We start from the raw sequence: 11,766 nt of genomic DNA on the forward strand, positions 1-11,766 counted from the left end.
TACTGTAATTGTGTACAGTCCACTCATTACTAGTATTAAGTCTAACAGACAAATCTATCAAAAACAATAATCACTACGGTGACCTGTTAAGAGCTAAAGATAAGCAATATAAAATATGTAAATCAAGACACAGATACTCAAAAATGTGGAGGTGAGCATGAAATTAAAGTGTAGAGTTTATTTTTTTAGACCTGTTTGGCATTGAACAAGACATCCAGCCTCTCTTCGGTGTCAGTTTGCTCTCTGGTAAATTGGGAAATACACCAGTCTCACCAGTTGTTATGAAGAAAGGTGATGTGTGTAGAGCACAGCACCTGCTAGGTAGGAAGTGCTCAATCAGCAGCCCTCCCAGACTGCTTCTCTTTCCCTAGCTCGGACCCAGGGTGCAGCTTCTGGTCAGGTTGCAGCAAATGTCTTTGACTTGTCTGAGGAGTCCAGTATACACAGTGCTACTGGGATGGTTGGGATGGGCTGTGGATGCCCACCTAGGAGTGAGAATGTTTGGCCTCTTCCCCCACAGGTACTCTTTCTAATCCTGAGGTTTTCAATTATGGAGTGGAAACCCACGAAGCCTACAAGCAAAGGTCTCTGGCTAGCGACATCACTGATGAGCAGAAAAAGGTTCGGGAGGCTGACCTAGTGATATTTCAGGTTTGTTTTTCTCTAATTAATATATTGAATCAGATTCATCTTATGTACAAACTCTTTCTGAATATTGAGTTTTGTGCTGCTTCTGGAAGTGGCATCAATGTTTTGAGCACAGTTGCACACTTACTGAGCGAATATTGTAACCTGGTTACAACACCTAGTTACAACATTTCACCTAGTTACAACAAACACTTCATCTAGTTACAACACTACTTTAAACACTGTACGTAGATGTAACACTACTTTAAACACTTTACCTAATTGGGTAAAGATATCCACGTAGCCAATATCACTCACTCCAAATCCCGACTGCCATGTAAATAGGAATGAAGGATCTTTCCATTAGCCCAGTGGTCCAAGAATCATCTGAAACCTGCCAGTCTTGTTGCTTCCCTTCTCTTCCCGTTCCTGCCCTGAGACATTCTGGGGCTGCTTGAGAACCACATTTATCTGCACAAATGTTTATCAGGGTAAATCAGGCCAAATGCATCTCCTTAAATATCCTGCCTTAAATATCCTGATCATTAAGAGGAAAATCTCTGGTTTCTACCCTCTCAGTGGTTGCTTCACCCCCAGCCCAGCCACCTTCCTGTATTTGTTCACAAGGAGGTGATGCCACTGCAGAGTGAACTGGCCCCGCAAAATGCCCTCCAGGAGTGCTGACTCATCAGGCCACTTCCCGCCACTGCAAGGAAGATGTGCAGGCATGGCTGTGACTGTGTAAACCTGGCAGCAGAATACGCACATGAGCTTTGAGGGAATTGTTGGGTGACAGAAATTTCCCGTCCAACTAGAAGGAAAGGGGAATCTATTATAAGGGCTCTGGTCACTTGGGCCTCCTGGATCCCAAGGACAGAGCTGTAGCTGCTCTCATCCTCAGATTCCCATCTGCTCCTTTCTGCCTCTTGGCTCTGTTCTCTCTCACTGCTTGCCAGGGACTGGATCCCCTAGATCCAGAATTTCCAAGCAAGGGATCTCATTGGTTCAGATCATTTCTGTTTTCCAACCCTGCTTGAGGATGCAGAGTGGGTAGGAGAACGAGAGCACTGTTCGCATGACTCCGCCATGTGAGGGCAAGGCAGGGGGTGAGCGGCATGTGACCACTTTCCAGACAAAACCACCTTTCCAGAATGATGAGGTTCCCAAGCCTTCATAAAAGCAACCTGCATGTGCGGGAAGAGGGCTGCCTCATCCCTGCCCAGGCTTGCCTCTGCACACCCCTTCCCGACACCAGCCCTTTCTTTACTCAGTGACCTTGAGCTGCTAATCTGACCAAAGTGCAGGACGTCCTTTGTCCTAATTACAGGTGGGTGGACTCATAGTCCTCAGGCCTAGGTGACCATGTGGTTTACCATCTCCGTCTTAATACCATGCCAGTATGACGGGCCTGTATCCTGGGGTGCGTGGTCCCAGCAGAGCCACGCTGAGCTCTCTGCTCTGCTTCTTCTGTCCCCCTTGGGTCGGCCGGCCACGTGGAGCCCGCTTTCCTCCTCGCACCCACTCCACTCCCATAACCCGGTGGCTGGGTAGGCTAAGACCTGGCCTTTGTATAATGGCCTTTCTTTTGTTTCACTTCATTTCACTCCATTTCCCTATTTTCCCTTTTTTTCTGATAGTTTGTCCAGAGGGTCTGCATTATAAGTTTTTTTTTTATTCAACATTAATGAAAATTTCATTCATCACTACTGCACTACTAATATCAGAGCCCACCACTCACTGAGCATTGATTCTGTTTTGGGCACTGTGGTGTGTCTTCGAATCCTCACCAGGATGCTGTGAGCTGTGAACTATTAGTGGCCCTATTTGATGAATCAGGAAAAAGGAGGCACAGGGAGGTCAAGTAACTTGCCAATGTCACACAGCAGCAGGTCGTGGAGCTTGGGTTTCAATGCCAAGTCCTGAGTTTGTTTTATATGGAAAGCACAAGAGACATTGGCTTCCACCTTTGGTAACAGATGATTGCCTGTGTTTATTTCCCTTCCCAGGCGGTAACACTGGATGTAATGTTAGGGCATCTATGGGATAGGGAGATCTTAGCGCTGGTCTAAGGAATACAAACATGACTTTAGTTGGTGTCTAAATCCGTAGATGCTCAGCACCGAACTCAGTCTGACTTCCAGATGCTAACAACACACCCCAGGCAGGCGAAGGGGCATGCTTTTCCATACTCTTCCTTTTGACTGGCTTGATCACAGACTGCTGCTCCTCGTCCCCTCCCTGCCTGCCCGGGGCCAGCATCAGGGGCTGTCATCACTGGGGGATGCAGAGCTACCTGTAACAGCAACAAGGACCATTGTCAACTCCGTTCCCGTCTGACACCCACACTGCACCTTTCAGAGCTGACCATAAGGGTTACCCTCACCTGCCCAGCTGCCAGGGAAGAGGAGGGCTGTGGGCTTCATTCCGAATCACCAGATAAACTAAACTAGGAAACCTGAGGCGAGCCGCAGCCTCAGCTTCTCTTTGGTGTTGCCGCCCACAGTTCCCGCTGTACTGGTTCAGCGTGCCGGCCATCCTGAAGGGCTGGATGGATAGGGTGCTGTGCCAGGGCTTTGCCTTTGACATCCCAGGATTCTACGATTCTGGTTTGCTCCAGGTATGTGCTCTTGGATAAGGATCACTATGGATAGTTGGAGGGAGGGGACAGAGGATGCGTCTTCTATCAAGTTATATTTCTAGTTTCCTTCCTTTTCTTAGCAAATATCAATTGAGCACCCACTATGTACAAAGCACCATGGGCTGCACACGGGTGGACACAGCATCGTTTCTGAAATCGTGGAGCTTTTTGTCTGGTGGGGCTGCAAACACATCCACAGCATACTACACGCATGGCAAACAAGGGAGTGGGCCAGGTGTCAGGTGACGGGGGACCTGGGCAACCTTATGTGGGCAACCCGGTGGCCAGCCCTGGCTCCAGAGAGAGTATCTCCCTGGTGCAGAGCCCAGCCCTGGCCTGGCACGAGCTCACCCCCTTGAGCATCATGCGCCTGCTGTGAGAAAAGACCATGCGACACCCACGTGGCGGGATGAGGAGGGCATGGAATCTGGTAGATGTGCCACACGTGGTAGCTATGAATTCTTACTAAAACAATGATTTTTAAGGCCGGGTGCAGAGGCTCACGCCTGTAATCCCAGCAATTTGGGAGGCCGAGGAGGGTGGATCACTTGAGGCCAGGAGTTCAAGACCAGCCTGGCCAACATGGTGAAACCCCGTCTCTACTAAAAATACAAAAATTAGCCAGGCATGGTGGTAGGCGCCTGTAGTCCCAGCTACTTGGGAGGCCGAGCAGGAGACTGGCTTGAACCTGGGAGGTGGAGGTTGCAGTGAGCCAAAATCGCACCATTGCATTCCAGCCTGGGTGACAAAGCGAGACTCTGTCTCAAAAAAAAAAAAAAAAAGAAAAAAAAAAAGGAATGATTTTTAAATTCTAAAAGCTTCAGAAAATAAATGCACGTAAGGGAAACATACTGAGTAACCAAGATGTGTCTTGGACCATGTATGGTGCTACCACTTACTGAGCGGCCCTGTGTGCTGGGAACCTTGTCCTGTGGTCAGTGCCTCGGCCGTATCCATCACACGTGGTGTCATAGAAACCAGGTTTCCACCAGCAACCTGGGCATGTTAGAGCTTCTGTGTCTGCTTGGTCCATTCACTTGGATTGTCTCCTCCTCCTCTTGGGATGTCATTGTCACCTATGGATGGGAGTGTTGCATTTGTCCATCCCTGGAGGGTGTCCACACGCATGTTCCCTGCTGGCTGTGCCGAGCCCGTGTGCTGGAGGCTCGGCAACATTTCTGTCCTCTTCTGGAGTCCACACAAATGCATCTGCTTTCTCCCTTGCAGGGTAAACTAGCGCTCCTTTCTGTAACCACGGGAGGCACGGCCGAGATGTACACGAAGACAGGAGTCAATGGAGATTCTCGATACTTCCTGTGGCCACTCCAGGTAGACCAGCTGCGAGTGGCTCCCTTGCTTGTTGGCACACGCACACACAGACGCACACATGCATACACACACACACGCACACACATACATGCCCTCAGCTCCCCGAGGGGTGAGATGAGATGGGATGGAAGCGTGATGCCCCACACCATTTTGATTCCCCTGGATACAAGAAAATTATAACATTTTGCCCCTTTTAAATGCTTTACTTGACAGATTTGAAAAGCTTGACCAATAGGGAAAACATGCCCTAATTATAGCTTTTGATATGGTTTGGGCAGAAGCTAAACCAAACCTGCATAGCCTGGTCAGCAGAGTGGCCCCAAGGTGGCCCTGCGTGTGTTGTGATACGTGCGGGTGGAGGCCATCCATATGGCTCTGGCAGTGCTTGGTGAGGGCAGCACTGCCCTTGGACCCTGGCAAGTGGCACCCCAGGCCCTGCATTCTGATGGCCGCATGCTGGTCTCTGCTGGCCATGCCAACCCCCACAGGGGCAAGGGGCCTATGGAGCCAGCACACACCCACCTCCCAGTCCGCAGGCCCCTCCCAGGCCTGCTTTCCCAGGGGACCTCTTGGTGCCTGCGTGAGTGTCCCTGGGCCTGAAATGTGGCCGAGTAGTGGCCACCTGCCAAAGGGAAGGTGGTGGGCAGAGCAGTTCCAACATGCTGGGGTGTCCCATGAAGGAACCCCTGGTGAGGGGTGGCAGAGGGAGGGAGTGGGGAGCAGACTCCAGGTCAGGGGCTCCAGGGAACCCAGAAACCTAGGGGTCAACTGTTCTTCCAGGTTGTTTAAGGGAGGTTTGTCGAGACAGGGGGAGAGCTCGTTCTTGAGGGGTAGGGAGTTTGCTGGGAAAATGCACGTGTCACCCCTTTTCTGTGAACTCTCTCTAGGTGCACGTGCCTTGCCCATGTCCTATTGGGTTGGTATTTTTTAATTTTCTATTTGTCAGCACTCTTCATATATCAGAGAAATTAATCCTATTATGTCCTTTCAAAACACAAAGATTTTTCCTCCTACAGGCAGTGCACATTGACTAAGTTCATTCCTTGCTTTTGTTGTTGTTTGCTATTATAAATAAGATTTTGTCTTCAATTATATCTTCTAAAAGTTCTTTTGATTGGTGAAAGCTATTGATTGCTGAATATTGGTTTTTGACCCCAACCATTTGCTGTTTTCTCCTCCTAATCATAATTTTTTCTTAGTTGGTTTCCAGTAATAAAGTCATGTTGTCTGAGGCCGGGTGCGGTGGCTCACGCCTGTAATCCCAGCACTCTGGGAGGCTGAGGCAGTGGATCACCTGAGGTCAGGAGTTTGAGACCAGCCTGGCCAACATGGCAAAACCCCGTCTCTACTAAAACACAAAAATTAGCCGAGTGTGGTGGCGGGCACCTGTAGTCCCAGCTACTTGGGAGGCTGAGGCAGCAGAATCGCTTGAACCTGAGAGACGGAGGTTGCAGTGAGCCAGGATTGCACCACTGCACTCCAGCCTGGGCAACAGAATGAGAATCCACCTCAAAAACAAGCAAACAAACAAACAAATAAATAAAATCATGTTGCCTGAGGAAAAAAATGTGGATAGTGGTGTGTGGGCCTCTCACTCCCCACCTGACAGGGCAGGCCTGGATGAGGGTGTGGGTTTTAAAGGAAGTGATGCAGAGGATTGAGTGTGATATTTTTAGAAAAAAAGTGGTCCTCTTTGAAAGGAAAAAGTATGTGATTCCAGTTACTGATAGTCTACTGAAGGAAATGATAATTTACAAACCTGACCTTGCTTCTTCACAGGCCAACTGGTCTCTTATGTGTCATTAGCCAAGTTCAAATTCTTCTTGCTTTTAAAAAAATCTTTTTTTTCTCAGTTTGCAGAAGTACATATTATGGCAAAAAAAAAAAAGAGACAATATGAAATATAAAAAGAGAAAGTCCCTTTAATCCCCCCCACCTCAGAAAGAATCACTTTAAATGGTTTGATTTATTTTCTTAGGGCCTATATATTTTCTCACATACACAATTTTTATTATAGGTTTATTACATTTACTGCTCTTTTACATAAATGGTATATCATAAATACTGCTTAAAATTTGTTTGTTATTTTCATTTAACAGATATCTTGAACAAACTTCCATGGTATATATTATAGCTAGAATAACCTCATTCTGGAATAATCTATAGTGTGAATGTACCATAATTTGCCCAATCAAGCAGAACTATAATGTTTGGCATCTGAATCAGTTGCAAAGATTGTAGGTTAATTGCAGTTATAAAAATAGAGCTTGGAAATTGCAACTGCCCCAAGTTCTTCATGGCTCTTAGGCAAGGCTGTGTCCTAAAGCCATAGGGAAGTTTAGCTTTCAGTTGTCTGTAACATTAAGGTTGTTTCATGATTTTCTGAAGGTTTGTTTCACACCATTTCCCCCCTTAAATCATTTAACCGAATGGTATGTAACAGGTGTAGTTTCTAATGAGTTCTTTTCTTCCCCTGTGGCTTTAGCATGGCACATTACACTTCTGTGGATTTAAAGTCCTTGCCCCTCAGATCAGCTTTGCTCCTGAAATTGCATCCGAAGAAGAAAGAAAGGGGATGGTGGCTGCGTGGTCCCAGAGGCTGCAGACCATCTGGAAGGAAGAGCCCATCCCCTGCACGACCCACTGGCACTTCGGGCAATAACTCTGTGGCACGTGGGCATCACGTAAGCAGCACACTAGGAGGCCCAGGCGCAGGCAAAGAGGAGATGGTGCTGTCATGAAATAAAATTACAACATAGCTACCTGGGGATACTTTTTTCTTTCTGTTTTTTGTTTGTTTTTAATTTTAGCTTTAAGGAGCACATGGGCAGTACTGTTTCAGGGGAATATTGTGTGGCGCTGGGGCTTGGGCTTCTATTGATCCCATCACCCAAATAGTGAGCATAGTTCCCAATAGATAGTTTTTCAACACTTCCTTTCCTCCCTTCCTTCCCGCTTTTGGATTCCCAGCGTCTATTGATCCCGTCTTTTCACCCCTGTGTATCCATTGTTTAGTTCCCACTTATAAGTTAGAACATGGGGAATTTGGTTTTGTTTCTGTGTTGATTCACTTAGGATAATGACCTCCAGCTGCATCCACGTTACTGCAAAGGACAGGATTTCATGGTTTTTTATGGCTGCATAGTATTCCATGGCGTCCGTGTACCACACTTTCTTTATCCAGTCCACTGTTAATGGGCACCTGGGTTGATTCCATGTCTTTACTACTGTAAATAGTTCTGTGATGAACATACAAGTGCAGGCATCTTTTCGTAGAATGATTTTTTTTTTTTCCTTTTGGTAGATACCCAGTAATGGGATTGCTGGGTTGAAGGGTAATTCTATTTTTAGCAAACTAGAAATATTTAATGAAGTACATGAATGAGTGTCTTCAGAATTGTATACAGTGAGATCAAATATTTTAATAATGAGCTTGTTAATGTTGAATTCTATTCTGACCATCATTCACTGAGATTTTCTTTTCTTTCTTTCTTTTCTTTTCTTTCTTTTTTAAAGAGACAGAGTTTCACTATGTTGCCCAGGCTGGTCTCAAACCCCTTGCCTCAAGTAATCTTCCCACCTTGGGCCTCCCAAAGTGCTGGGATTACAGGTGTGAGCCACCACACCTGGCCCAGATTTTCTTTAATATTTGTCTAATATCTTTCCATCTGCCTATATTCAAGCTTCATGTAATTTTATTTTCTGGTAATTCTCTGAGCATAGAGCTAGATTTGCTAGTTTTTTTATTTTATGACTCAACGTGAGAGTTTCTATTTTTTCATAGAAAAGTTGAATCTGTTCATAGCTATTGTTTTATTGCTATGTTTGGGCCTGTTTCTTAATTTTCTTCTTTGTCTTTTTAAATTTACATTAGGACTATGAAGTTTTAATTGAACAGCCAATTAACATATATAGTTATGTGTTGCATGATGTTTCAATCAGTGATGGACTGCATGTATGATTGTGGTCCCCTAAGATTATAATGCCATGTTTTGTTTATTAAAATTTATTTAAGATTTATTTTATTATTTTTATAGATGAGGTCTCACTCTGTTGCCCCAGCTGGGTGCAGTGGCATGATCATAGCTCACTAGGCTCAAGTGATCCTCCTGCCTCAGCATCCCTAGTAACTAGGACTACAGGCACATGCTACCACGCCTGGCTAATTATTTTAATTTTTGGTAGACAGGATCTGATTATGTTGCCCAAGCTGATCTTGAACTCCTGGTCTCAAGCAGTCCACCCACCTCAGCTTCCCCAAGTGCTGAGATTACAGGCATGAGCTGCCTGCACCTGGACTAATACAGTAATTTTACTGTACCTTTTCCATGTTTAGATACACAGATACCTATCATTGTGTTACAGTTGCCTACAGTATTCAGTACAGTAACATCTCTACAGGTTTATAGCCAAGGGCAATAGGCTCTACCATAAAGCCTGGGTGTGTAGTAGGCTGTACCATCTAGGTTTGTGTAAGTGCATTCTATGATGTTTGCGTGACAACGAAATCAACTAATTATGAAATCACTTAATGATACATTTCTCAGAATGTATCTCTTTTGTTAAGTGAAACATACAAAATGTTTGTGAAACATTACAAAATTTATTTTTTTGGGCATGGTGGCTCACTCCTGTAATCCCAGCACTTTGGGAGGCCAAGGTGGGCGGATCACGAGGTCATCTCCTACAAGCAGTGCACATTGACTAAGTTCATTCCTTGCTTTTGTTGTTGTTTGCTATTATAAATAGGATTTTGTCTTCAATTATATCTTCTAAAAGTTCTTTTGATTGGTGAAAGCTATTGATTGCTGAATATTGGTTTTTTACCCCGACCATTTGCTGTTTTCTCCTCCTAATCATAATTTTTTCTTAGTTGGTTTCCAGTAATAAAGTCATGTTGTCTGAGGCCGGGTGCGGTGGCTCATGCCTGTAATCCCAGCACTCTGGGAGGCTGAGGTGGCGGATCGAGACCACCCTGGCTAACACAGTGAAACCCTGTCTCTACTAAAAATACAAATATTTAGCCGGGTCTGGTGGCGGGCGCCTGTAGTCCCAGCTACCCGGGAGGCTGAGGCAGGAGAATGGCGTGAACCTGGGAAGCGGAGCTTGCAGTAAGCCGAGATTGCGCCACTGCACTCCAGCCTGGGTGACAGAGCGAGACTCCGTCAAAAAAAAAAAAAAAAAATTAATGGCTGGGCACTGTGAGTCATGCCTGTAATCCCAGCAATTTGGGAGGCTGAGATGGGATAACTGCTTGAGGCCAGGAGTTCAAGACCAGCTTGGGCAACATAGTGAGACCCATCTCTACAAAAAATTTAAAAATATACATTAGCTAGGCATGGTGGCATGCACCTGTAATTCCAGCTACTCAGGAGGCTGAAGCAAGAAGTCACGTGAGTCCAGGAGTTCAAGGCTGCAATGAGCCATGACTGTGTCACTGCACTCCAGCCTGGATGACAGAGCAAGACTCTTTTTAAAAATAGCCAAGCGTGATGGCTCTCACCTGGAATCCCAGCATTTTTGGAGGCTAAGATGGGCAGATTGCTTGAGTTCAGCAGTTTGAGGCCAGCCTGGGCAACATGGCGAAACCCCAACCCTATAAAAAAAAAAAATTAGCCAGGTGTGGTGGCACACACCTGCAGTCCCAGGTACTTGGGAGGCTGAGGTGAGAGAGTCGCTCGAGCTGGGAGGCAGAGGTTGCAGTGAGCTGAGATCACACCACTGCACTCCAGCCTTGGGTGACGGAATGACACCTGTCTCAAAAAACAAATAAATAAAAATAATTTAAAAATCATTAATTGCCAGTTACAATGAAAATTTAAAACTTTAAAAAAATGTAGTCTGATGGCATTGTACCACTGTGCAGTGTTCACGTAACCCTACTAATAATCACCCTGACACACAGCCACATGCAGATGGAGGAACTTCCCTAAAAGCAAGTTTAAGGGATTAAATATCATCTTTGTCATCATATCCTCCTCTTTTCCCTTCTCCTCCTCCTCCTTGTCATCACTACTGAGGACAGCACTGCTGCCTGTGCCCAGGGTCCTTTCTTCCTCAACGCCCCCAGCACCACCCAAAGTCCCCCTCTGTGGAATCGGAGCACTGAGTGTGATGACTCAGGGACACTGAAGGAAGCCGCCCGCCCGTCCTCTCAGCCTTGGAGTCTGCTCAACCATTATCATTCAAACCACCTTCCATCAAAGGTTTGAATACAATGAGCAGCTGCTCCTGCATTCCTCCAGGACACAGGTTCACCAGCTGGGTGTCTGTCAAAGAGAATGAGCCTCCGAGTTGGTCCAAACTTGACTCTCCTTGAAGGTCTTCTCTGGCCATCCTCAAAATCCACAGGATGAAATGTGTTCGATGAGGACAACTCACTCGTGTCGCGGCGTTTGGATGGGCTGCGGCGTGGCCGCTTCTGCCGTAGAGACGGAGCCTTCCTGTGGTTCCCGCACTTCCTTCCTGAAGCCTCATATTTCCCATTCCGTTGATACTTGGCCACCTCAACCTGCAACGTGCAGTTTCCAATGTCATCTTCATCCAAATGCATGAATGCAAGATCCACAGCTTCCCTCTTCCAATGATCGCACAGCCTGTCTCCTTTAAGATGTCCTTGGTTATCTCTGTAAAACTTGACCTTAAGTTCTTCTGTCTGGGGATCGCTCATAATAATGCCAAATGGACAGGCGTGTGAATGCCTCCACGGTAACGACCAGAGGCAAACCGGCACATACACATTTGTATTTCTCCTTCTTCAGCATGAAGCCTTCCTTTTTCTCCCCTCTTTGTGGGATCAGTGGGTTTGGGGTTTTTCTTGGTGGCAGTTTCTCAGTGTTGCAGTCGCGTGTTTGCGGCAGAGCAGCGCCGTCACCGAGCAGCCGTCGTTGGCCTGATATGCAGCGGTGAAGTCTTCACTGGTTTCTCTTCTGCTCCTGTGTGCTTGCAGAAACCGGGCTGGCTCTGGATTGGGATTGTAGGCTGCAGAGGCTGGGGAAGGGCAGACAGCCTCAGGAGACATGCCGGAAAGGGCGGCTCCCTCGTGCTCCTCAGTGACTCAGTGTTTTGGCCACATAGCTCCCCTCCTCCACCCTCGCTCAGCAGGCTGCATCCGGGGCGGGGCTGGCAGGCAAAGAGGCTGTGTCACAGCCCTTCAGAGCCTCAAGCTGGGG

The 11,766-nt window shown here is 46.7% G+C and overlaps 1 protein-coding gene and 1 pseudogene across 17 annotated transcripts in view; one reads left to right on the plus strand and one right to left on the minus strand.

The window, feature by feature from the left end:
* Positions 1 to 7,356, plus strand: part of NQO2 (N-ribosyldihydronicotinamide:quinone dehydrogenase 2) — a 31,401-nt gene extending 24,045 nt beyond the window's left edge. For 15 of the 17 annotated variants that reach the window (XM_024357009.3, XM_024357008.3, XM_063812755.1 and 12 more), the window contains 4 exons: positions 521 to 651; positions 3,131 to 3,244; positions 4,493 to 4,594; positions 7,080 to 7,356. In XM_024357009.3, the coding sequence (XP_024212777.1) occupies positions 521 to 651; positions 3,131 to 3,244; positions 4,493 to 4,594; positions 7,080 to 7,256 (524 nt within the window). In that variant the 3' untranslated portion in view covers positions 7,257 to 7,356. The remainder of the gene's footprint in view (positions 1 to 520; positions 652 to 3,130; positions 3,245 to 4,492; positions 4,595 to 7,079) is intronic. The other 2 variants (XM_024357014.3, XM_063812753.1) reach the window with 1 other exon arrangement.
* A 2,130-nt stretch (positions 7,357 to 9,486) lies between these two features.
* Positions 9,487 to 11,379, minus strand: LOC129144206 (uncharacterized; annotated as a pseudogene).
* Positions 11,380 to 11,766: the final 387 nt, after the last annotated feature.

This window comes from Pan troglodytes, chromosome 5 (genome assembly GCF_028858775.2).
Source record: "Pan troglodytes isolate AG18354 chromosome 5, NHGRI_mPanTro3-v2.0_pri, whole genome shotgun sequence".
Classification (NCBI taxonomy): Eukaryota; Metazoa; Chordata; class Mammalia; order Primates; family Hominidae; genus Pan; species Pan troglodytes.